We start from the raw sequence: 27,925 nt of genomic DNA on the forward strand, positions 1-27,925 counted from the left end.
GGACTGGTGCAACAGGGACCAATGAGAGGCTTCTTGCAAATGGCGTGAGGAAGGTATTACAGGACCAGGCCTCGGCCGTCCTCACAATTCAGTTTGTCCTCGGAATCCCGAAGGAGGAGCAGAAAGCGGAGTAGCGGCAATAGGCGGACACGGCGCCGGGGTGGATTACCCATGAGCTCTAGCAGCTCTCTGAGGTACCCCATCTCTCAGCAGCACAAGGCTCTGACTCTCCCACCAACTAGCACTGAGGTAGGCTGAACTAACGCTGCAGGTCGGCGGACTCCATCTCTTTGTCCACCTCCCAGTAGCAGACAGGATCTAACGTTTCTAGATAACTCTCCTCGTCGAGATTGTGCCTGGAGCCACGACTTGGAAAAGACCTAGCTATCGATCTCCCAGAGGAAACTTATGTTCATGAGGCCCAGATGATTGGCAGTGGGAGGTATGATTGCCCTTCTTCGGCGGTGTTTTGTAACTTTGTTTGATTCTAAAAGACACAGATTGCCTTGTGTGTTGCTTTCATTCAGCTGCAGAAGGCATCATCCACAGGAGCAGCAAATCAGAAGAGCAGCAGCTTTTGTGTTGGAGCCAGTTGCAACCAGCCAGGCAGAAGTACACAACTACCATCAGGCTCAGGGAGGGGGAGTGAGCTTTGGGAATATGAGTCACAAACGGCGCCCTGGTCAAAAGTAGTGCACAATATAGGGAATATGGTGCGATTTGGGATGTAAAGGTTGTCTTCTGGAATGTAGTTTCCAAAACATTATCTACAGTATATAGAGAATATTGTGGTTTTTGGAGAATAAATGCTATAAAACGGTCCAAATCCTCTCTGTGGTCCAATCTTGCCTTCCTTTTTCCCCCCTCTCCTTGCAGCCATTGTTAAGATGCAAAGTAGGATCAGAGGCATCCTCTTTTAGATGCAGACTGGGTTTACTCTGCCTCTCTGTATAGTGCACTGTGTAGGGAAGACCCTGGCTGTGACCTGTGAGTTGGGATATGCAACAAACAAAAAAACACATTTCCAATTCAATTGAAATAGGGCAAATATAAGCACCCACGTAATAATAAGGACATGTTATTATGTAGGGAATAGAGTACCAATTGGGACAGACTCGTCTCTTCTCTCTCAGCAGGCCTTTGTTCCAGGCGCTGGCTGTCACGTCTGCATTGTAATGATCCAGCCCAAGATGCGATGCAGCGCAACTTTCATGTTTCCAACGCAGAAGGAGAAATGTCCTTCGTCCGTCTTCTTATCCGTCACACAGACAGCCGTGTTTCATCTCCAATCTAGCGGCGCCACATTTTGTCAAACTACACACGTGACAGGTTTACAATATGGGGAAATTAATTAGGAGTTTCTAAGCTTAATGCCTGGCTGTATGGATATTAATACTCGGCTAATGAAGGTCGGCGAAGCAGACGTGCGAACACTAGACTCGTAAGTGAAACCACAGGGGTAGAGTGTCTTGTCGAGCTCGTCTCTGTTGCCTTCCTGACATCAGCTAGCTTTTTGTGACACAGGTTTTTATTTGTTGTGGTTTCACAGACCTTTCACCTTCTGGAACGGTCAGAGAGTAGTAATCCCCACTAACGGTCCTTTTTGGAGGACGGTTAGCCTTCCCTACGTAGGGCACTACTTTTGACCGGGTCACAGTTAGTGCACTATGTAGGGAATATGGTGCTGTTTAGGACACAGCCTGGGTTTCAGAGTCTGGTCCAAGTGTCCGCGGAATCCACCGAGCCAGCTTGCTGCTAATGCGGCCTCTTCATTGGTAATCTATGTGAGATGCTCGAGCACCGTGGAGCATATGTACAGTTTTTAGTGGAGACCTTGAATGCCATCCCACTGGGCAAACACTGTTTGAACCAACGTTATTTTCACGTCATTTCAATGAACCAAGGTGGCCTAGACGTTGAATTTCTGTCTATGCCCAGTGGGATGCTTTACATAGACTGGCATCGGAGAGCTTTGTTGGCACAACGTCAGAAGCGGGATTTGTTCTCTACACATAAATACTACGCATGGAACATAAAGCGACGAAGAACGTTTCATTGAATTCTTCATGTTGTTGAGATTTGTAGATTAAAGGTATGGCCTTTTTTAAGGTATGTTTTTAAAGGGGACTTTAACTCGGTTCTCTTGTTCAGTGCTTTGCTTTTCTCATTCTCTTTTTGTGTTTATGCTTATTTCTTGCAAATGTCTGTGACAGCAAACCTGTACCTTGTTCCTCCCACTTCTCAGTGTTTTTCCCAAGGTGACTTTGTGTAGCAGTGATTTCCAGTGAGTAATTACGCTGCATGGTTTCTCCAGGTCTGTCTGTCTCTCTTCAGGACCAGTCTCCCTAGCCTGCTGCTTTTCCTCCTCTCCTCCAGCACTTCTTTCACCTCTGCTGTTTCTCTCTTTCTCTCTCTCTCTCTCGGTCTCTCTCCATTCAGCTATGTCGTAGGCCTCATCAGAATACGTTAGCAGCCACGCTGCTGCTGCTAGGGAGCAGGGCTGTCAAGCCCCATTGCCACTCTATGAACAAATATGTTTCCAGAGGATTTCTCTCAACCCCTGGTGAAGGAAAAATCCATCTGCCTTAGTAATTTAAAATTAACCTGCAGCCCATTTGGATGACGAACGTCTGTGCCCTCTTTTCGCAGTGCCTGGATCAGATCAGAGCCTAGTTTGCACACCAAATGGGACCCTATTCCCTTTATAGTGTGCACTACTTTTTGACCAGCGCCCTGTGTCAAAAGTAGTGCACACTATAAAGGGACTAGGGAGCAATTTGGGTCTCACTCCTCTTTCTGAGTGCTGCCAGGCCTGTGCACCATCACAGAGACTCGGCTGCACAGAGAAGTGAGAAATGAAAAGTCAGATAAGTTCTCTAGTTTTAATTAATAGAGGGATTTGGATGTCCTCTGAGGCACAGATTGCTGTGATATAACTCACTGTTGTGTCGGGGGGTAGTTGAGTGCAGTACTGCACTGCTCTCTCCTTCACTAAAGTCAGGTAGGAGGTATGTTGAAAAAAGGACTGCCCTTGTTCTTACACTGAAAGGTTTACTATTAATTTACTAAGTCTACTAGTAGTCTTCCAAAGTATACTGTAGCTTCACTTCACAGGTGTACATAATGCCTGCAGTATTGCTACAATATGCCAATGGTCGTCCTTTTGTATTGCATCATCTTGATTGTTGTAGAAGACGCCTATAAACAACACCCCGCTGTGCTGTAGCAGATTTGGTGTTTGTTTACTTCTGTCAACATGTTGACGATGCGTATTGTTGCTGCTGTTCTCGGAGCAGTTGCTCTCCGCATGATCGTCAGCTTGGCTTTAGAAACTCCCAACAAAGCCCATTTATGAAGACGTTTGATTGCCCCGATTAGAAGAATAGAACTACAATTTGGGTTGAAAAGTGTGAAGTACAGTAGGATTACAACTGCTGCTACTACGTGGCAGGTCAGACCTGGCGAAAGAACTCGCGAAAAATCAGTAACACTCTATGCTTTCCGCCACACTACCTAGAATGCTAAAAAAAGCATTAGACATGCTTTAAAGTGCTGCGTAAAATATGTTGAAATCCTTTGCTGCTCGGGGACGGTAAAATTGCGGTCACTTGTGGAGAAGATGGGGGAATATGCTGACACATGCCATATGTTGTCATTTCCTGTCTCTGTTCTACAGTAGAGCAGACAATGAGGACAAGTCTAGGAGAGGGACATGCCACCGCTGGCTCTGCCTCTCATTGGGCCTTCCCAATGCGATCCAATTCCAACTTTATTGTCCCATTTGGGTAATTCATTGTGCAGCCAGGAATACAGAGACGCGTGCATATTCACACTTCACAAAGGTCCACAAAACTGTGCAGAGCGAGTCGCCTAGCTCATAGCACTAACCACATGTTTCTCTCCACCAGACACCATTGTGAAACCCTACCGTCCTCCCTTCTCGGTCTCTCCTACTGTCTCAATTAAGTGTAAAAAATATATATATATGTAAGGAGAGTGGAATTAACAGGTTAACAAAGCCTCACAACAGAGTGGAGAGGCGTGAGGAAGTTTCTTGGTGCTGTTGGATCAGACATAGTGTGGATCTGGCCTGTAGAACACTGGATCTAGACTATCCCCTTATGGGTTCATATTTGCATGCACTCACTGAGATATTTATATCTCGGCATAAGTGTGCGATTAGTATGTCAGAGCTGATGTTTGAGGGTCGACAGAGAGCGCTCCAATGGCCGTCAACTCTGACTTCTGCTGGCCCAAGGCGGGCCAAGCCAGCGTCACCCAAACCAGCCCTCTGGGCCTGATTGAGCCATTATGTTCCATCAGGCCCGGAGAGAAGAGGAGAGCCCGTTGGAGTGGAAATGATCAGCAGCTTCTAATCAGAGCCCTAGAAATCTATATCAAGGAGGACTCTGCTACTAAAAATACACCGACACAGTTAAACCTGCGTTGCATTGTTGTGACCACGGTTTTCGACCCTAAGGCAGTCTTCCTTTCTGGTATGAAGTTACAATGCCACAGTCTTTTGTAATGCTTTTTGTGGTTTTGAAAGTGACTGATACCACTTGACTCTTTCACGTCCTACTTGTTCTATGTCATTTCCAGCGGAGAAAATGACACTTTAGTGTTAAAAGCAGGCTACTATAAAGTATAAAGGGACCTCTCAAGGGGACTTCCTGGATAAATAAAGGCTAAATGAATACAAAAATAGTCTGCATCCTGAAATAGCACTTTTATCATGTCAAGTGTAGACCTGTAGGTGGTGGCGAGTGAGGGGCTGAGGCTGGGCCGGGCTAAGGCTGCAGGACCGACTGAGCAGAGGGCAGGCTTGGCGCTTCGAGCTCCCCTTTTGTCACTGTCCATAAAGCTTCCGCGAGGGTCGTGCGACCTGGGGCGTGGCGGAGTGTCGTCTGTTTGTACTGGGCCGTCAGGTTCGTGGACTGACACTCATTGTCATGCCAAACAATGAATGGAGCTGAGCGGAGCCTGAGCAAAGCGGCATGTTGTTATGGGACGGCCGGTCTCCATTGTCTCCAACCCTCTCTCCACTAAGCCTGGCACAGACCGACGGGGGGCGGGGGGGCAGGCAGAGGGCCCCCGCCGCTTCTGCTCCTCGCCGCAGGGGATAAATAAGCACAGGCCTTGTTTAATGGTCATTACCGCAGCCGTTGTCCTGACGCGTCGCATCATTAAGCTGAATAGATGTGTCCCATTCCGCGGCTGACTGAGCCATGCTCGGCAAACACAATGAATTTATACATGGAGACCATAGCTAGAGCCATTCTATTTAAGGCCAGTAGTATACGCTTCTTTTTAGGCCGTGTAGTCTTTGCCCTTGTTTCAATAGATTGGTGCCCATGTTATGAGATGCTAAGTATGAGTGTATTTGATCCATATTTGTCACGGGCTTCATACTGTTCATAACAACCGCTCCTGTGGAAATTGGTGTTGGGAATGTACAATAAAAACATCCAATATTAAAAGATGAGGAGAGTGATGTTGAGTATCACGTTGCAGTAATAGTTATGGCCGCCGAGTAGATGCAGTGAGGGACTGATGGGCTGGCGACCCTTGAGTGTCTGGCTGCAGGATGGGAGAGGGCCAGTTACTTGGTGCCTTCAGAACGTATTCACACCCCATTACTTTTTCCACATTTCGTTGTCTTACAAAGTGGAATTAAAATAAATTTAATTATAAAAAAATTCAACCATCTTTGCAAAATATTCTGTAATATCAAAGTGGAAGACAAATTTGAACATTTGTAAAAAATATAAATCATGTCTTGATCAGATACAGCTGAAGTCGGAAGTTTACATACACTTAGGTTGGAGTCATTAACTCGTTTTTCAACCACTGCACAAATTTATTGTTGACAAACTATAGTTTTGGCAAGTCGGTTAGTTCATCTACTTTGTGCATGACACAAGTAATTCTTCCAACAATTGTTTACAGACAGATTATTTAACTTATAATTCACTGTATCACAATTCCAGTGGGTCAGAAGTTTACATACATTTAAGTTGACTGTGACTCTAAACAGCTTGGAAAATTCCAGAAAATGATGTCATGCCTTTAGATGCTTCTGATAGGCTAATTGACATAATTTGAGTCAATTGGAGGTGTACCTGTGGATGTATTTCAAAGCCTACCTTCAAACTCAGTGCCTCTTTGCTTAACATCATGGGAATGTCAAAAGAAATCAGGCAAGACCTCAGAAAAAAAATTGTAGACATCCACAAGTCTGGTTCGTCCTTGGGAGAAATTTCCAAACGCCTGAAGGTACCACATTTATCTGTACAAACATAGTATAAACACCATGGGACCACGCAGCCATCATACCCCTCAGGAAGGAGACACGCTCTCTCCTAGAGATGTACGTGCTTTGGTGCGAAAAGTGCAAATCAATCCCAGAACAGCAGAAAAAGACCTTGTGAAGATGCTGGGGGAAACAGGTAGAAAAGTATCTATATCCACAGTAAAACAAGACCTATAACGACATAGCCTGAAAGGCCACTCAGCAAGGAAGGAGCCACTACTCCAAAACCGCCATAAAAAAAGCCAGACTACGGTTTGCAACTGCACATGGGGACAAAGATCATACTTTTTGGAGAAATGTCCTCTGGTCTGATCAAACAATAATGGAACTGTTTGGCCATAATGACCATCGTTATGTTTGGAGGAAAAAGGGGGAGGTTTGGAAGCTGAGTAACAACATACCAACCATGAAGCACGGGGGTGGCAGCATCATGTTGTGGGGGTGCTTTGCTGTAGGAGGGATTGGTGCACTTCACAAAATCGATGGCATTATGAGTCAGGTTAATTATGTGGATATATTGAAGCAATATCTCAAGATCTCAGTCAGGAAGTTAAAGCTTGATCGCAAATGGATCTTCCAAATGGACAATGACCACAAGCATACTTCCAAAGTTGTGGCAAAAGGACAGCAAAGCCAAGGCATTGGAGTAGCCATCACAATGCCCTGACCTCAATCCCATAGACAATTTGTGGGCAGAACTGAAAAAGCATGTGCGATCAAGGAGGCCTACAAACCTGACTCCGTTAAACCTGCTCTGTCAGGAGAAATGGGCCAAAATTCACCCAACTGCTTGTGGAAGGCTACCTGAAATGTTTGACCCAAGTTAAACAATTTAAAGGCAATGCTTCCAAATACTAATTGAGTGTATGTAGACTTCTGACCCACTGGGAATGTAATGAAAGAAATAAAAGCTGAAATAAATAATTCTCTCTACTATTAGACATGTTCACATTATTAGAATAAAGTGGTGATCCTAACTGACCTAAGACAGGGAATTTTTACTAGGAGTAAATGTCAGAAATTGTGAAAAACTGAGTTTACATTAATTTGGCCACGGTGTATGTAATCTTCCGACTTCAACTGTAAGTATTCAACCTCTTGAATCAATATATGTTAGAATCTTCTTTGGCAGCGATGACAGCTGAGAGTCTTTCTGGGTAAGTCTCTTAAGAGCTTTGCACACCTGGATTTTACAATATTTGCACATGATCTTTATTTAAAAAAAATTGCCATCTACCAATAGGTTCTTTGTGAAGCTTTGGAAAACCTCCCTGGTCTTTGTGGTTGAGTCTGTGTTTTGAAATTCACTGCTCGGCCTCAGTTGAACACTATTATTGGACGGAGAGTGAGTCCATGCAACTTATTATGTGACTTGTTAATCACATTTTTACTCTTGAACTTATTTACGCTTGCCATAACAGAGGTTGAATACTTATTGACTCGAGACATTTCAGCTTTTCATTTTTTATTAATTTGGAAACATTTCTAAACATAATTCAACTTTGACTGTGTGTGTGTGCCAGTGACACTATCCATTTAGTCGATTTTAAATTCCAGCTGTAACAAAAAGTCGAGGGGTGTGAATACGGTCTCGAAGGCACTGTAGTACTCGGCTCAGGCAGGAAAGACCTGGAGAGGCAGAGGGTCGTTTGCTCTGCTTCCATACAGGAAGCACTGGATCTCCTCCATACATGCAAGCAGCCGCAGTGGAGGCAGGGATGGGGCACAGAGCGTGGGTAGGACAGGCTTGGAGCTGGTCCGATAGTCGTGGTTATCAAGCTCTTAGCGCCTTATGGCAGCAGCAGATGCCCCTTTCGGCCATGTTTCATCATAAACACAATCTGGATTCCATTCAGACCTGTTTCATTGCTCAGCAGAAAACACAACACGAATTTACCTTTGCTGTATCTAGTTTTAAATTATTATAATTTTTTTTTACATCTTTTACATTTTAGTCATTTAGTGTAGTGGTTCCCAAACTGTTAAGGAACTCAGTCTGGCTTTCACTGTTGAAAGTTGTAATAGTCGACCGCACAAAGTGCAATTTCAAAATTGGGTAGTGCATCACCAGTTCCTCTTGTCTTGTCAGTCAGGTTTTTTTAGCCCATAGAGTTTAATGTTCAAATATCACGTGACTATAATTAAACATGGCAAAATGGTATAGAATTGCAGGAAATAAGCTTCAAACCTACAATGTTTTCTCCACCAACAAGACTGGGGTGAACAGTTTGTCATGATAGGTGCTTGTACCCATAGAAATAGATAGATGGGGAGGGTGGCACGGGATACTGAAAGATGGGCCTGAGTGAAAAAATGTGGGAACCCCTGATTTAGCAGATGCTCTTATCCAGAGCGACTTAACCCTAATTGCTCCTGTAAGTGCCTTGCTCAAGGGCACATTGAACCAGCGACCTTTTCGGTTACTGACCCAATGCTGTTAACCGCTAGGGAACCCTATTTCTAGCCCTGAGATTTGCACGTTTGTTCCCCTAGGACATTCAAGGCAACCACGGTCAAACGAGACAATTTGGAGTCGGAGCTTAGAAGGAAGGCGTACGAAATGAACTGAAAACACGGCCAACTATGTTCATGACAAACTATGTCTCTGTGTGTTTACACAAACATTTGTACGTCTTCAAGAAAAGTTTACATTTTAAAATGTTTAATAGTCCACGATACAATCGTGTCATTTTGTTTTCCGTGGTGAGCTAAGGAGAGAGAGAGGGAGGGAGAGGAAGAGCTGAAGCAAGTCTGTTCTCTTCCTGGAAGGGTCGTCCACCCGGTATGCATCCAACTCCCTATACAGTGCACTGCCCTGGTCGTAAGAGGTGCACTACGTAAGGGAATAGGATGCCATTTGGGACGCGTTGTGTTTGTCAGGCTCTGGCCCAGTGGTTCCACACCGTCCTGCCAACTGGCTGTGAAATGGTTTCTTTGAATCTTTTCTCTGTTTTGCCTACAAGAAGCACCCCTGCGAGTTTCATCAAATGTTCTTATACACAACACGCGGTATGAACTCCGCGGTATGAACTCCGCGGTATGAACTCTTGGGTCCTGGTGGCCTATTTTCCTCTCATGTCAACAGATTACCAGAACTCCCCAAGCCTCCAGTGAGCTGTAAAGTCTATTTGTTAGTTTTTTTTTTTTGGGGGGGGCATAAAATCCCCCTCTCTCTCTCGCGCTCTCTCCTTCTCTAGTCTAAACAGTTGCTCCAGCACCAGTGATCGGACAGCGTAGCCAGTCGAACTGCACACATGCTTTTTCAGGAGACCATTATGAAAGTGGTATGTGTGGAGACATGCACATACCAGTGATCTGTGCACTCAGATTTAATATCATGTGTAATGTGGTGCAGTGCCGAGAGAGCATGAGGATAAGCACAAGGTGTTGGCGTCACACACACACACACACACAGAGTACACTTGCGCTGTTAGATTACCCCGTGCAGTGCAGTGTTTGAGCTTTATTTAAAAGATGAGCAGTTACACCATCACCCCAGGACATATTTTGCCAGATGTCACGAAAAAGATATCATTGTCTCCAAGACCTTGAGATGTTATGATCTTCCTCAGAGACAGTCTATAATAACTAGACTCTGAGTAAGCTTGACTTGATAACTACATTTAGTCTGTTTTTATTTGTCATCATAGACCTGATTCTTGACCAGAAAATACGTTTTCCTCTCGCATGTTCTATACATCTCTAAAGCGGCTGCCATGAAGGATTGATCATTTCCTTTAAAGTATATCAGTGTGTTTTCCTGTCAGGAAATATACACATGGCTCTCTCTGTTTCTGTCCCTGTTTAAGATTGTGTGTGTGTGTGTGTGTGTGTGTGTGTGTGTGTGTGCGCGTGCTAGAGCCACACTGTGGATGTTCCTACTTCCTGAGGAAACTGCAGTGTTGTTCGTCTCTCCCTCTCTGTGTGGTGGAGCAGGGTTGAGCAGTGTTCCCATCTCTGTAACCCTCTCTGCAGCAGGCACAGGCTGCACATGACCATTACAGAGCCAGAGGAGAGCAGCGAGGAGAGGAGGGGACAAGGCAGGGGAGGGAGGACAGGAGGGAGGGGGGAGCATTGGCTAGCACTCTTCTGAGCCAAATGAGTCTCCAGTCAGGAGACGTTCTCGGAGCACCTACAGAAGTGGTGGAGAGGAGGCGTGAAAAGTGGGCACCCTGAAGCCATAGAGACCTTGTCCAATTTCCTCTTGAGGAGTGCTGTGACTACCTCTTGAGGAGTGGAGTGCTGTGACTGTGTGGCTGGGTGACGCTTCATGGAATGGACTTACAGCTGGGCTGAAGAAAGAGTGAGCTAAGCTAGCTAGACTACCGCCTCCTCAGCCACACACGCAATTAAGGTGAGTGGGAAATGGCTGCGTGGGATGTATGTAGGTCTAGTTTGTGTGTGTGTGTGTGTGTGTGTGTACATGTAGGTCTAAAAGTGTAATGTGTGTTTATACATGTGTGTTTATACATGTGTATGTATACATGAATGCGTTTTTTGAGTCTGTTCGTATGACATGCTGCAGTGCTTGAAGCCCGGCTGAGAGACGGGGAGAGAGAGCCCAGGCAGAGTCCTAGACACGCAGCCTCGCTGGGGTTAGATAATTACAAGAGTCAGATGCTGATTCCTGCATTGCTCCCTGAGGAGCAGCTAGTAGAAGCAAGGCAGAATAACAGTCTTTTTGCCCAGGCTAAAGTGGTGCTTTTTTCTCTGTGTGTGGGCTGTACATTATCATGCGTGTGTGTGGTTCAAATGGTTTGTTTGTTTTCCAAGGCATATCATTTCCCCCACGTTATTGGCGTGTGATTGTGCTTGTTTTTGTACATCTATGTCTGTTCTTCATTCCTTCTTGTCATCATCTTCATCATCAACATCATCATCAGTGGAGAAGCACCCATGTCTTTTTTAACTTTAAAACATTTTTTTTTTTTTTACCAGGAAGTACCATTCGGGCCGTAAAACCAGTTTTACAAGGGAGACCTTGTATAAGGCATGGCATCTCCAACCTTGTGTTAATGTGTCTTGTCCTTGTGTCCTTCTGCAGGAGCTCCAGTTTGAGAGGCTGACCAGGGAGCTGGAGGTAGAGAGACAGATTGTGGCCAATCAGCTGGAAAGATGCAGACTCGGGGCCGAGTCGCCAGGCGCTGCTAGCGACAGGTGATGAGAACACACACACACGTAGTGTAATATGCTCGTCATAACTTGGCACATGGCTTCTTCCTCAGTCACAGCAGTTGGCGTACTCCATAGTATAGCCTCTTGGCAAGAGAATACAGTGGCAGTGTATTGAAATCTGATTGGACGGTGTACACGGAATAGAGACGGAGGCGTCATCTTCGACGCTCTCATCAAGTCACCTATCAGTTTGACTCGCCATTACATGGCTGAGATCAGTCAAAAGCAGTAGGTTGTCTATGGTAGCAGATACTGGAGAAGATGGCAGGAAGTTTGCTGGTCTAGGCTTAAGCCTACTTTATAACCTACGCAATTATGCACTGCAAGAACACAATTAGCTACGCAAAATGGCCGTCCTGCGTACTTGTGTCGAGTTACAAATTGCGGCCATCGCACACGTTTGTGTATTTTTGCTAGGCAAGCACGCCAAGCATTTTGTGTAGCTTATTGCGTTGCATACTTGCATAGGCCAGGGATTTTCAAACTTTTCTTGCCCAGTAACCCCCGACCAGGCAAACCCACGACCCAGGGACTCCCATCATACAATATGTTAGCAAAAAATTATCAATACATTTGGTAGACAATTTCATTCTTTTGACCTTTCCACAGTTCATTGGAAGAGGAAGTGTGAACTCTTACTTTTATAGCTAATGTACTATTTAACTTGGCATCGTAGAGAAAATGTTTCAGTTTTGAAGCAAATGTTGTGCAATTCTACATAGTTTGGCATGCAGCTGAGAGACAATTTGACAGTTTTAAAGCTAATTTCCTGCAATTCCATACATTTTGCCATTGCTAGTGCTGGGTTCCTCTGCTCAAACAGAACAAAAATCAATGGGCATGTTTTTTTGTTTAAATAAAAAATGTATATTCTCCTTGACTTTCTAGTGTTTTGATTGTTAGTTCTCATATATATACTATATATATATATATATACTATATATATAGTACATATATACTATATATAGTGCATTCAGAAAATATTGAGGCCTCTTCCCGTTTTTCACATTTTGTTATGTTACAGCCTTCTAAAATTGATTCAGTTGTTTTTTCCTCATCAATCTATACACAATAACCCATAATGGCAAAGTGAAAACGGGTTTCTAGAAATGTTAGCAAATTTATTTAAAAAAAAACAGAAACCTTATTTACAGAAGTATTCAGACCCTTTGCTGTGAGACTCGAAATTGTGCTCAGGTGCATCCTGTTTCAATTGATCATCCTTGATGTTTCTACAACTTCATTGGAGTCCACCTGTGGATAATTATGTTGATTGGACATGATTTGGAAAGGCACACACCTGTCTACATAAGGTCCCACAGTTGACTGCATGTCAGAGCAAAAACCAAGCCATGAGGTGAAAGGAATTGTCCGTAGTGTTCCGAGACAGGATTGTGTCGGAACAGATCGGGGATAAGGTACCAAAACAATTCTGCAGCATTGCAGGTCCTCAAGATGGCCTTGTGCATTTCAGTTAAAATAACAACTCAATGTTTATATCCCAGGACAAATGAGTTAGCAACAGCAAGCTAGCTATCTAAATTTCCCTCAATGTTTGTTTTTCGACATGTCCCCAAGTTAATATAATTGGTTCAGAGTTTTATTTTTGATATTTCAAATTGCGTCTGGTGTGGGGTGGACAAAATCAACTTGCGCTCTTGCAGTCTGGTCAGCATGTTAGTTAGATGTACAATTGCACGACTAAGACCTCTGCAAAAACGTTAATTATTGACAGATTTCTTGAGTTATTTTAGAGTAATTCTGACTATTTTGAGGAAGTGCATACAGTGTCTCAAAATTAACAAAAAGTACTATTCCTGCTTTTTTCTAGTTTCTCAAGCGGTCTTTTATGGGAGTATGCGAGCGCACTCGTTCGTTTCGGCTAGCTGAATTCTGCTAAGCTCCAGCTGAACTGAAGCATGCTGATGCCTTAACATGCTGACTAGACCGCTCGCGCCATCACGCATGTTGATTTTGTCCACCCACACCAGACACGATCATGACACGCAGGTTGAAATATCATAACTAATTTGAGGACAGGTCGAAAAGCATGAAATATTTATGCCAATTTAGCTAGCTATTTTGCTGTTGCTAGCTAATTTGTCCTGGGATACGATCATTGGGTTGTTATTTGACTTGAAATGCACAAGGTCCTCTACTGACAATTAATCCACAGGTCAAAGGGTAAACCAAGTTAGTTTCTAGTAATCTCTCCTCCTTCAGGCTTCTTCTTCTTGACTTTATATGGTGGTTGGCAACCAACTTTAAGGTGCATTACCACCACCAACTGGACCGGATCTTTCAATCACCCACGTATATTGGGTATATGCTCCTAAAAGCCAATGTGATGGGAGAGGCAAGACTTGCAAGCGTCAAGTTCTATTTTAGCGTCTGGCTATGCCGACGCTCGTGAGCAGTGTGGGTGCAATGATTGAATAACATGTATGTGTAAATGTATTTTGCAACTCAAGCGGTGTGGTCAGCATGTAAGGGAAGAGGGTGCCATTTTGGTCCTTGTATTCCCCACACGTCAGTTAAGATTATGCTCTGTGCTGTTCCTCCTCATGCCTCACTGGCCACCAGACACATCTGTCCATAGGAGGCTTCATTTATTTACAATAGTCAACGTTACCTTCAAATCGCAGCGCTTTTCCTATGTCTGGCTAAATCTCCTGCATGCTTACTTTGCGATGCTGTATGGATGTCATGTTACATATATCTGTTGGTGGGTTTATTTGAAGAACTGTTCAGATTTAGTCCGAGTCCCAAATGTCACCCTATTCACTGCTTTTGACAAGCTCCGGTGGAAAGTAGTGCACTACATTGGAAATTGGGTGCCATTTTGGACTCATCCTGTATTTAGCCTACATTTTACAATTTAGTATTATAGCAGATGCTTTTATCTAAAGCGATTTACAGTAAGTGCATTCATCTAAAGATAGCTAGTTAAGACGACATCACATTCGAAGTAATTGCATTTTTCCTCAAACAATGTCAGTGCTAGTAGGGAAAGACAATTGCATATTTGAGGGGGGTGGTGTGTCTTAAGATGCTATTTGAAGAGGTAGGGTATTATTTGGTTTCAAGTGCTCCAGCTATGCAGCATTGGATCACATTGATTAATTTTGGGGGGATCATAGCACCTGATGTGGTGTTGAGTAGGAATGTTAATGGTGAAATGCAGCAAGGGAAATAAGAGGAGGTTAATGGACTGTGGCATGTTAGGGAAATTGCTTAATGAACACATGTTAGTGTGTTATTATTAATACTGGTGGTTTCTGTTGGTTTTTAATGTGTGCTTTAAATCAGTTATCCATTGTGCTGATGTGACCAGTTTTGGTCTGGTTTTAGAGGAATGGCCAACAACATGTTGAATTATGTGGGATATTTGGCTGCGCCTGGAATTATGTCCCATATTACTCATGTTTATGCTCGAATCATGCTCGAGGTCACATAGAGCTCTGGTCAAAAGTAGTGCACTTTATAGGGACTATGGTGTCATTTCGGACACACCCAGTGTATCCAAATAATTGTGTACAGCAGGTATTCCCAAACTGGGGTACGCACAATGCCTTCAAGGGGTATGCCAAATAAAAATGGGATTCACGTAAAACAAAAAAATATACTTTTTGTTTTCCCTTCATATTTTCCAATGGGGCTATACATTTGGGTGAGGTTTTTCTCTCGCCTGAGTAGCAATGTTGCACTGTCAAAAATAAATGAAACCATCTAATGTTCAGCAAAATAACAACACAATGTCAGATACAGGTAGCCCAGTCAAGTAATTAACATTCAATCACATTAACTGTTACGCTCTCGCGGGAATTCCACTAATTTTGTAGCCAATTATGTAGCCAAACATAGCTGCTGCTCATGTTGGTATCTACTGATGGCGCAAAAGCCATGACAGGGAGACATAGTGGAGAGGTAATGCAACATACAGAAGTGCGCTGGTTATCAAGGGGCAAAGTATTGACACGTTTTTTTTTTTAATCGAGAGACGAGCTTAAAGTTTTCTTTACTGACCATAATTTTCACTTGTCTGACCGCTTGCATGATGACGAGTTTCTCACATGACTGGCTTATCTGGGTGATGTGCGGGACAAAATTGAGGCTATGATTTACATGATTGTGTGCAAATTAACTGAAGCTTACGGACAATGTCAAATGTGATATAGCGACGCCCCTGAGGGAGTTGGGTGCGCAATTACGCTTTTACTTTCCCCGAAACGGATGACACAAACAACTGGATTCGTTATCTTTTTCATGCCCTGCCTCCAGTCCACTTACCGATATCTGAACAAGAGAGCCTCGTCCGAAATTGCATGAAGCGGTTCTGTGAAAATGTTATTTTAATCAGAAGCCACGACAGAATTTCTGGATTGGGCTGCGCTCAGAGTATCCTAAGCCTTGCAACCACGTACCTATGTGAGAGTGGATTTTCGGCCCTCACTAGCATGAAAACAACTAAATACAGGCACAGACTGTGTGTGGAAAATGATTTAAAACTGAGACTCTCCAATACAACTCAACATTGCGGAGTTATATGCCCTTCTCATTAACCTGTGGTGAGTTATTCACAATTTTCGATGAACAAATAAGGTTTTATATGTAAGATGGTTAAATAAAGAGTAAAAATATTTTTTATTATTTGTGCCCTGGTCCTGTAAGAGTTCTCTGTCGCTTCCCACGAGCCGGGTTGTGACCAACTCACACTCGTTCTTATGTTTAATTAGTGTGTGTGTGTGTGTGGCAGGCTTACAATGATGGCAAAAACAACGTTTGAGAGTGCGCTGACCCTGGTGCTAGAGGGAGTACACAGCTGGAGGTTTTAATGTTTGAAGGGGTACGGGACTATAAAAAGTTTGGGAACTGCTGGTGTAGAGGACATGAGGTCTCTACTTTCTAGTGCTATGTCTCTTTGTGGCTTGCCTGTTAGAACTCATTTGCCTTACCAGTATAGTTCTATGTGGGTATAGTGCTCCAGCCTCCAGCTCTTGAAAGTAGAGTGTAACCTAAATCATGAAAGCTCTTTCTGGGATTTAATAACCCTGGGGCCCTCATAGGAAGCATCTCCTCGCCGCAGACCTCAGCTACATCCAAATGGCACCCTATGTAGTGCACTACTTTCTGTAGCTGGTCAAAAGTAGCGCACTACATGGGGAATAGGGTGCCATTTGGGACATGGCCCCAGATTACCTGCATGGCTCCAGCAGGCCAACGGCAGCTCTCCATGTGTGAGTGTCCATTACAGAGCTCCCAGAGCTGCTGCAAAGAGGAGCTGAAGATCAGCCTGGACTGAGAGGGAGGCTCTCCATACAAAGGCTGTCTACAGGGGAAATGGTGTCAACCAGGCTATTTACTGCTATTTCCTCCACAAGCTAGATCCACTCTCATCCTCAGTGAGAGTGGATCTAGCCATGATATTAATCATATTTTTAGATAGTTAATTACCAAGGTACCAGCACCATTTTCTCCCTACAGGATAGGGGTAATTTCCTCTGGTTGTAATCTCAGCACTCACAAGTGATATTGGCTTAGCTCTTCATCACAACAGTGAGTGGTTTTACAGGGTTATTTTGAGCCTTTGTATACCTTGTATGCAATGAAATTCAATCATGTGATGGCCATGGCCAGTTGGGAGAGGTTGTGGCCTTTTTTGGTGACCCTAGCCAGAGTAATCAGCTTTGGCAGGTCATTGTGGCCAGTGAGTTGCACATGTGTGATGTGTGACGCTGCCTGCACTGTGTTGACTTGGAGGGCTGTGAAATGCACCCTTTACTAACTGAGCAGGGCTATTTAACGCTCCCTGGTCTGTACTGACTGTACAATCTGGGTAAAGCTTCTTGTATTACTGACTGAGGAGGGCTTTGAAACACTCCCCTGACTGAGCAGGGCTGTTGACCGCTCCCTGTCCTGTGATGTAATTCTCCCTACTTACTCCCTGGTCTGTAGTGAAGCAGCGTCCAGAATAGAGCCATCACAATCAGTCTGAGGGGGGGAAGAGTCATTGGTGTCCCACTGTGGGATCAATACAGACCTCCACAGGCCTGTAAAGAAAACATGCACAGTAATTTTCACACCTTTTTTAACAGCCTGTGAAGAAGGAATGAGGTGGCAATCCCGGGGCGATTTGTGTCTGAATGGAACAGACTACCTGAGACTTAAAGTCAGCACTTAGCTCAGTAGCCCGTCCGGCCCAACAATAGAGGTGACACCATGCTAAAGTGTTCTGTTGGGGCTCATTACATCCCATTACACCTCCAGTACTAGAGTACTTCTTCAGACAGTGCATTCGGGAAGTTTTAAGAGACATTGACTTTAAAAAAAGTATATATTTTACATTACAGCCTTATTCTAAAATGGATTCAATTGTTTTTGTCCCTTATCAATCCACACACAATGCCATAATGACACAGCAAAAACAGGTTTTTAGAATTTTGTGCTAATCTATATAAATATATTTTTTAAAGCATATCCAATTTACGTACAGTACCAGTCAAAAGTTTGGACACCTACTCCTTACAGGTTTTTTCTTTATTTAAAAAAAACTATTTTCTACATTGTAGAATAATAGTGAAGACATCAAAGTTATGAAATGACACACATGGAATCATGTAGTACCCCAAAAAGTGTTAAACAAATCAAAATATATTTGAGATTCTTCTAAGTAGCCACCCTTTGCCTTGATGACAGTTTTGCACACTTTTGGCATTCACTCAACCAGGTTCATGAGGTAGTCACCTGGAATGCATTTCAATTAACAGGATCATTTGTGGAATTTTTTTCCTTCTTAATGCATTTGAGAGCTCTGGAGCAGGTTTTCATCACGGATCTCTCTGTACTTTGCTCCATTCATCTTACCCTCGATACTGACTAATCTCCCAGTCCCTGCATCTGAAAAACATCCCCACGGCATGATGCTGCCAACACCACGCTTCACCCTAGGGATAGTGCCAGGTTTCTTCCAGATGTGACGCTTGGCATTCAGGCCAAAGAGTTCAATCTTGGTTTCATCAGACCAGAGAATCTTGCTTTTCATGGTCCTTTAGGTCCTTCATGGTCCTTTAGGTGCCTTTTGGCATACTCCAAGCGGGCTGTCACGTGCCTTTTTTTACTGAGGAGTGTCTTCCGTCTGGCCACTCTACCATAAAAGCCTGATTGGTGAAGAGCTGCAGAGATGGTTGTCCTTCTGGAAATCCCAATGTCTCCATTTGAAGGAGAAATCCACTCAACTATGTTTTGGTATGTTTTTCAATAGTCCAAATCAAATGTAAGAAGGGCTTTATAAATACATCAGCTGATCTCTCAAAGTGCTGTACAGAAACCCAGCCTAAAACCCCAAACAGCAAGCAATGCAGGTGTAGAAGCACGGTGGTTAAGAAAAGCTCCCTAGAAAGGCCAGAGCCTAGGAAGAAACCTAGAGAGGAACCAGGCTATGAGGGGTGGCCAGTCCTCACCTGGCTGTGCTGAGTGGAGATCATAACCGAACGTGGCCAAGATGTTCAAATGTTCATAGATGACCAGCAGGGTCAAATAATAATAATCACAGTGGTTGTCGAGGGTGCAACAAGTCAGCACCACTGTTGATATGGTCTCCAAAATGTTTTAAATGCCAGCAGTCAAGTTTTCAAGATATTGGACTTTCAAGAAGCAAAGTGTCACCGGCCACATCATGATGATTCAAAATAATTTAGCAAATGCATGTTGCGTTATGTGTCCAGTGACACTTTGGTTCTTGGTGGACTAATTATAAAAATACAGAAATATTGTTTTTGAGTGTGCAAAATGCAAAACTGGCCCAAGATCAGTGTCTATGGGCAACTTCACACTCCACTGGAATGGAAGGCGTAAACACTTCCCCTTTGTAGCTTACCAACGGACTGATGTGGTTGTGAGCTAAAGTTTTGCTGTCAGGTATGTTTTTGTTGTTGTAATGTTTGTGAGTATCAGCAGTTTATTGCCTGTCTCCCTCCACTAACCCAGGCTGCTGTGAATGTGAGACTGGCTATGATGAAAGCAAGAGTTTGTGGCCATGTCCCAAAGGGTACCCTATTCCTTATATAGGGCACAACTTTTGACCAGAGCCTTATGGTCCACCCCTATGGGCCCTGGTCAAAAGAAGGGCACTATAAAGGAAATAGGGTGGCATTTGGGACGTACTGTTATTCCACTTCATCTGCCATGGCTCAGTGGAGCACACCTCTCCTAGCGTCCTCTTTTAATTGCCTGCGCCTCGTTGGCATGTAGATCGCCCTCCCCTAATTCCAGTGGTGTAAGGTACCTACAGTGGCAAGAACAAGTGTGAATCCTTTGGATTTACCTGGATTTCTGCATAAATTGGTGATCAAATTTGATCTGATCTTCATCTAAGTCACAACAGTAGACAAACATAGTGTGCTTATTGTGTTTTCCTTGTCGATATTGAATACATAATTTAAACATTCACAGAGTAGGTTGGGAAAAGTATGTGAACCCCTAGGCAAATTACTTCTCCAAAAGCTAATTGGAGTCAGGAGTCAGCTAACCAGGAGTCCAATCAATGAGACGAGATTGGAGATGTTGGTTAGAGCTGCCTTGCCCTATAAAAAAACACTCACAAATATGAGTTTGCTATTCACAAGAAGCATTGCCTGATGTGAACCATGCCTCAAACAAAATAAATCTCAGCAGACCTACGATTAAGAATTGTTGACTTGCATAAAGCTGGAAAGGGTTACAAAAGTATCTCTAAAAGCCTTGATGTTCATCAGTCCACGGTAAGATACATTGTCTATAAATGGAGAAAGTCCAGCACTGTCGCTACTCTCCCTAGGAGTGGCCGTCCTTCAAAGATGACTGTAAGAGCACAGCGCAGAATGCTCAATGAGATTAAGAAGAATCCTACAGTGTCAGCTAAAGACTTACAAAAATCTCTGGAATATGCTAACATCTCTGTTGACGAGTCTACGATACATAAAACACTAAACAAGAAAATAACATTGCTGCACATCGGAAGTTTGCAAAAGTGCACCTGGATGTTCCACAGCGCTACTAGTAACATATTCTGTGGACAGATGAAACGACAGTTGAGTTGTTTGGAAGGAACACACAACACTGTGTGGAGAAGAGAAGGCACAGCTCACCAACATCAAAACCTCATCCAACTGTAAAGTATGGTGGAGGGAGTGTCATGGTTTGGGGATGCTTTGTCTTCCTCAGGGCCTGGACAGCTTGCTATCATCGACGGAAAAATGAATTCCCAAGTCTATCTGTCCGCCAATCAGAAGTTGGGTGATGCAACAGGACAATGACCCAAAACACAGAAGTAAATCAACAACAGAATGGCATGACCTCGAGAGTGGTTCAAACCAGACATCCCGAGAATATTGCTGAACTGAAACAGTTTTGCAAAGAGGAATGGTCCAAAATCCCTCCTGACCATTGTGCAGGTCTGATCCGCAACTACAGAAAACATTTGAGTTTATTGATGCCAAATGGAGGGCCAACCAGTTTATTAAATCCAAGGGTTCACATACTTTTTCCACCCTGCACTGTGAATGTTTACACTGTGTGTTCAATAAAGATATGAAAATGGATAATTGTTTGTTATTAGTTTAAGCAGACTGTGTTTGTCTATTGTTGTGACCTAGATGAAGATCAGATCAAATTTTATGACACATTTTTATACATCAAGTTATTTCCAAAGGGTTCACATACTTTTTCTTGCCACTGTAAGTAAAAACACTTAAAAGTACTAAAGTATTTTTTTGGGAGGGGTGTCTGTACTTTTCTTTACCATTCATATTTTTGACTACTTTTTATTTTTTTTCACTACATTCCAAAAGAGGACAATGTTATTTTTACTCCATACATTTTCCCTGCCACTCAAATAGTCCAATTCACACACTGATCAAGAGAACATCCCTGGTCATTTCTACTGCCTTTGATCTGGCGGACTCACTAAGCACATGCTTCGTTTGTAAATTATGTCTGAGTGTTGGAATGTGCCCCTGGCTATCTGTAAATAAAAAAATAAAAATAAAAAATATATATGTGCCTACTGGTTTGCTTAATACAAGGAATTTGATATGTAAGTATATTTTAGCAATTACATTTTCTTTTGATACTAGAGTAAAAGTATTTGGTTTTAAATATACTTAAGTAGTATTTTACTGGGTGACTTTTACTTGAGTCATTTTCTATTAAGGTATCTTTTACTTTTACTCAAGTATGACAATTGGGTACTTTTTCCACCACTGCTTAATTCTATAAAATCCAATCAGCGAAATGGCAACAGCAGCTGGGTCGTCCCATGCTTTCTATCGCAGTTTTAGTAATTTATTTTTAAATCATCGCTGTATGTCTGATAAATCTGTGTTTATTTAATGAAAATAATCAATATATTTTACATTTATTTCTTGAGCCTTCTTTGGCCAGTGCTCAGCCCCGATTGGTTGATTAGGATGGTCTAGAGCCCACGCCCTTACCCAGATGAACAGTCATTGGTTTATTATAATAGGATTAATTGTGACGTCATGATGTGGGAAAAAGTTCCATCCCACGTGAACAGGCTGAAATTCCAGATTTTTTCCCAAACAGCTCTTACACAAAAAGGGCATTGTCATTTTCACAATTTCAGTGTCATTTCGACCTCCTAGTGTGGAAATATTATCACGTTTTAATCTGCACACTGACCCTTTTTGTTGTAATCAATGAAGTCCCCTTTAATATAGACCTAATGGAGAATTCAATAAATCTCATTTTTAATATGAATAAAGACTTGTTAAAGTGCCAGAATTCATCATTTCGACATGTCCCTCCATGTACCCTATGTGACTTCCAGAAAGATTTTAACCGACTTAACCCCCAGTTTTCACCATCATTGTAAAGCCCTGTTTATTTCTGTTGCTTGAACAAAGTCATTGCTTAAGATTGATATTTATTTCCTGTGATTTAGTGAACACATTTTTAGGGTAAAAAAAACCTGTCCCTCATTTTCAGGTTGACCCTTTTACGTGAACTGAACTCTCATTTTAATAAGGTGAAACTATTCGTTAAAAAAAGTATCTAAAGAAACATTGAACATCGAATAGTCAAATCATCATGTAAAAGCAGGTGAGCTGGTTCTAATCTTTTTGGGCCATTTTCTGGTGTTTTGTGGTGGAATACAGAGCGGATCAAGTACAACTTGTCAACCCTGTTACCCATAGACAGGCTAGAAATGTTTTGGCATTCAATTACCCCTTCCTGTTGCACACCACAAGTTTCCATTTCCCCTGTCACAATGGGATTTATGGCTGATTTCAGATGACATCGTCAACCCTGTTACTCTATTTGGCACTTAATAGAATCTTACAATAGTACTTTTTCTATTCAACCTCTTGACGAGAAAGAACCTGATCTTTATGACCATGTTAAAATGAGGTGAAATCAAGTGTTTTTTTTTTCTCACCAAGTTGCACATCTCAAAAGGCACTGAATTGGTGGAATGACCCAGGTGCATGGCAATAATGACCTGCTAGAAATTTCCTTGGAAAGCATGTGGGTGGGAACCCTGCTTTTAGGTCCAGCGCTCACAGAAGTCTTTTAGATGACTAGATTTATTAGAAATGACCTGAAAATTGCTGTGTTTTAAATGTCATTTTCTAAGTGAAGCTGACTGGTCCAGGTGGCTGTTTAGTTAAAGCTTTTACATGTTTGGACTTGGTGCGCTTTAGTTTAGTGCTGCTCTCTGCTTTGAGATAATCATGTTGAAGTGGCTGAGGTATACTATAGCGGAGAAACATGGGGCCTAGTTGTATGGCCTCTTACAGGCGGAGCGTGCGTCCCAAATGGCACCCTACTCCCTACATAGTGCAGAACGTTTGTCCAGTGTCAAATAGGATCGACTGTATGTACTTTGCGCCCTGGCCAAATGTAGTGCACTACATAGAGGGTAAGGTGCCCACTTGGGACACTACAACAGAGTGGCTCTCTGGTGGGCTTCAGTAGAAGTGGCCTCATCCGTTAAGCTCTGACCCTCTCCTGCCTCAGCACTTTCCCAGGCCCATCATTGGGATGGGGCATCAGTTTGAGCTATCTGCCTGCCCACTTCTCCACTGATGCAGGACCAGCCACCACTGACCCCACCATCCATCACACTCTCCACCTATGGGTCCACTTGGCTCTGCAGTACCAGCATGCTCAGCTTGTGTCCAAAATGGCACCCTACTCCCTACGTAGTGCACTGCTTTTGACCAGGGAATAGTAGTGCACTGTATAGGGAATTGGGTGCCATTTGGGGCGTAGCCTCGGTATTTGTCTGAGGGCCGTAATGTGTTTCAACATGGACTCGCTGTCAGGCCACCAAGCTTTATACCTCCTTATTCTTGGGAGACAACTGCCCCTTTATTGCTGAGGAAATATCCACTCGCATCCATGTTATTGTTGCGTATGCTCAGCACGCAGTACTAACTCAGAACAGGCAGATCCGTGTATGTGTGCATCCATCCGTATGTGCACGTGTCCGTCTGTCCGCGCGTGTGTGTGTACACGTGTCCTGATTGGCTGTTTCAGTCTGTTTTATTATCGGTGGGGCATTGGCATTTTTTGCTCAGATATCAATAGTTTTTTTTCTATTTACTTTAGTAGCAGAGCTAGCAGCTTGTCTTCAGCTTCAGAGCCTCAGATCCCATCAGGATGGATGGCCAAGCCTGACCTTTTTCCGTTTATTCTTAGTGTGTTTCTCAAAGACCGGCGAGGATGAAAAATAACTGACACGACCTCAGGGAAAAGGATGATCCTCCTCGTCTGTCGTGGCAGTAAAGATCACCTAGAGAGGAGAAACAGCCATTTTGAATCGTATTTAAATGTTTGGTTGTAGCCATGTTATTTGTATGTTGGCATATGCTGCACTGGCCACAACTACCTCTGTTTCTATTTGGTCTGGTCTATGAATTCTCTGGTTGCATCTGAACTGACAATGTTCTTTCAATTTCATGTTTATTGTGATTTGTTGGTGTGCATCCCAAATGGCACCTTATATAGTGCACTACTTTGGGCCAGAGGCCTATTTCAGGCACACCTTTTATCTCAAGCACAAGTAAAATAGGCCCATTTGTAAGCATTCGTAGGATGTCTGCTGGATATCTTCTATATGAATTTAAACAAGTGTCCTATTGAGAACATTCACTTTCTGTCTCTTATTTGTCCATGTATCTAAGACCTCTCTCTTTTTGTCTTTCAGCTCGTCTGAGAAGTCCCTCCCCTGGAGATCTGCAGGTACGGTCTGATCATCCTTCCCTACACCATGTTTGACACATTCCCTATTCCCTTTATAGTGCACACATTTTGACCAGGACCTAAAGGCCTCTGGTCAAAAGTAGTGCACTATGTAGTGAAACGGGTGCCATTTGTGACACAAAGTCCATGTCACCATACACTGATTTGATATTCTTGTGAATCATTGAAAACCATACCATGCCATGGATGCAGTGCATTCAGAAAGTATTCAGACCCCTTCACTTTTTCCAAATGTTGTTATGTTACAGCCTTATTCTAAAATTGATCAAATAGTTTTTCTCATCAATCTACAATCAATACCCCATAATGACAAAGCAAAAACTATTTTTTAGACAATTTAGCCAATTTATAATTAAAGGAAAACTGAAATCACATTTATGTAAGTATTCAGACCCTTTACTTTGTACTTTGTAGAAGCACCTTTGACAGCGATACAGCCTTGAGTCTTCTTGGGTATGACACTACAAGCTTTGCACACCTGTATTTGAGAAGTTTCTCCCATTCTCCTCAAGCTAAGGTTGGATGGGGAGCGTCGCTGCAAAGCTATTTTCAGGTCTCTCCAGAGATGTTCGATCAGATTCAAGTCCGGGCTCTGGCTGGGCCACTCAAGGACATTCAGAGACTGGTCCCATCGGGTTCTTGGTCACCTCCCAGACCAAGGCCCTTCTCCCCCGATTACTCAGTTTGACCGGGCGGCCAACTCTAGGAAGAGTCTAGTGGTTCCAAACTTCTTCCATTTAAGAATGATGGAAACCACTGTGTTCTTGGGGACCTTTTAATGCTGCATATATTTTTTTGATACCTTTCCCCAGATCTGTGCCTCGACACAATCCTGTCTTGGAGCTCTACGGACAATTCCTTTGACCTCATGGCTTGGTTTTTGCTCTGACATGCATTGTCAACTGTGGGACCTTATATAGACAGGTGTGTGACTTTCCAAATCATGTCTAATCAATTGAAATTACCACAGATGGACTCCAAGTTGTATAAACATCTCCAGGATGATCAGTGGGAACAGGATGCACCTGAGCTCAATTTCAGAGTCTCACAGCAAAAGGTCTTAATACTTATGTAAATAAGGTATTTTTAAAATAAATTAGCAAAACTTTTTTCACTTTGTCATTATGAGACATTGTGTGTAGATTGATGATAATTTTCCATTATTTAATCAATTTTAGAATAAGGCTGTAATGTAAAAGATTGTTTGAAAAAGTCAAAGGGTCTGAATAGTTTCTGAATGCACTGTATACACTCTGTATACACAGTTTATTAGGGACACCACCACTTTCACGAAATTGATCGTTCCTACAGACAATGAGTCAGGTGGCCGTGGCTTATATAAAAGCAGGGCATTGAGGCATTCAGTTACTGTTTGATTCAACGTTAGAATGGGCAAAACGAGTGACCTAAGCGACTTTGAGCGTGGTATGTTTGTCGGTGCCAGGCGCGCCGGATCCAGTATCTCAGAAGCGGGCGCCCTCCTGGGCTTGGGCTTTTCAGGTGCGACAGTGTCTAGGGTTTACCCGAGTATAATGCGACAAACAAAGAAATATCCAGTCAGCGGCAGTCCTGTGGGTGAAAACAGCTTGTTGATGAGAGGTCAAAGGAGAATGGCAAGAATTGTGCGAGCTAACAGGTGGGCCACTAACAGACAAATAGCGGCACAGTACAACAGTGGTGTGCAGAACGGCATCTCGGGACGCACAACTCGAAGATCCTTGTCACGAATGGGCTATTGCAGCCTCCGGGTTCCATTCGTACAAGCTGAAAACAAGAAAAATCGTCTCCAGTGGGCTCTCGATCACCAGCACTGGACAATTGAGGAGTGGAAAAACATTGCGTGGAACATGACTGCGAGTTCAGTTTATTTGAGTGGCCAGCGAAGTCCTCAGACCTCAACCCGACACAGCACCTTTTGAGATGAGATGGAACGGTCTGTTGAGTGTACCGCCGTCCAATCTGTAGCAACTGCGTGATGCCCTCGCGTCAGCATGGACCAACATCCCTGTGGAACGTTCCTTACACCTTGTAGAATACGCCAAAGAATTCCGGCTGTTCTGGAGACAAACGGGTTCCCGGTACTAGATGTGCTCCTTCAATGAATGACAGAATATCTCCTGTTTGGTTAAATCGAGTTGATGATTATACAGATGGCAGATCAGCTCATGAATAACGGAGAGGTGAAGAGAGGTAATGGGTATGTTAAATAAATATGAATGTCTACTCATACCGTTATACCGATATTGACAGCAATACGAGACAGTGCGGGGGAAATGTTATAGCTGTTCTTTGACATGCATAGGCGAGTAGAGTCCTTCGATAATGCATCGTATTGGATTACAGAATAAAGTTAGGAATTTTCATGCGAGACTGTTAGGATTTTGGGTTCCAGTGGGATTCGGACTGGTTAGGGAAATAGCCTAGGCTTTAGGACAGGAGAAGATGTATTTTTCTCTCATGTCTCTCTGAATTGTTATCAGACTTCCTGTCTGTGACAGATGCCTATCACATTTGTCACTGTCTGACGATTCACAATAACGGCTCAAAGAGGCACATGTTATTGTATAGGATATACAGTGGGGGTTTCCTGTTGGGTTTAACTGCATCTGGGTCACGTGTAAATGTTGTAATTTACGGGGGTCTTGTCATTTCATTATTTCGGGAAATGTAAAGAATTTCCTGTTCTCTGGACAGTCCCAGGATCCCAGTTACCCCTGTTAATCCCTACTACTGACTGCCTTGATTAGTTTCTTCTGGCACATTTCAGATTCAATATTTCTCTTTAGCTACTCCCACTCTCTGACAGTAACACTTTCCCTCCACTCCAACTCTGTTTATTTAACACGGACCCTTGTAGGACCACAGTGACTTTGCTGCTGCTCAAATTGATAATGAAGTCCATTTTACTATTGTATTTCAAAGCTTATTAATTGTATAATGGAACTAAGTGAATCGCTGCAGCCGTCATTAATATTGTATTGTGGTTCTTGTCAGACTGACCCTACGGGGTTATGATTGTACATGTGCACTGTTACATTGCTTGTCTCGGTGTTGTTTGGAATTTTCCACTCGCTCCAGTCGGTTCATTGCTGACAAGCACGACTAGCAGACGGACACAGTAAGAACAAGGACATGAGTTCCAAATGGCACCCTATTCCATAAAGTGCACTACTT

At 43.2% G+C, this 27,925-nt stretch overlaps 1 protein-coding gene across 10 annotated transcripts in view; it reads left to right on the top strand.

The window, feature by feature from the left end:
* LOC112235792 (plakophilin-4) overlaps positions 1-27,925 on the top strand; it is a 129,209-nt gene that overhangs the window by 41,040 nt on the left and 60,244 nt on the right. For all 10 annotated transcript variants that reach the window (XM_024404333.2, XM_024404325.2, XM_024404341.2 and 7 more), the window contains exons 3-4: positions 11,358-11,470; positions 24,696-24,730. In XM_024404333.2, the coding sequence (XP_024260101.2) occupies positions 11,358-11,470; positions 24,696-24,730 (148 nt within the window). The remainder of the gene's footprint in view (positions 1-11,357; positions 11,471-24,695; positions 24,731-27,925) is intronic.

This window comes from Oncorhynchus tshawytscha, linkage group LG03 (assembly GCF_018296145.1).
Source record: "Oncorhynchus tshawytscha isolate Ot180627B linkage group LG03, Otsh_v2.0, whole genome shotgun sequence".
Lineage (NCBI taxonomy): Eukaryota > Metazoa > Chordata > Actinopteri > Salmoniformes > Salmonidae > Oncorhynchus > Oncorhynchus tshawytscha.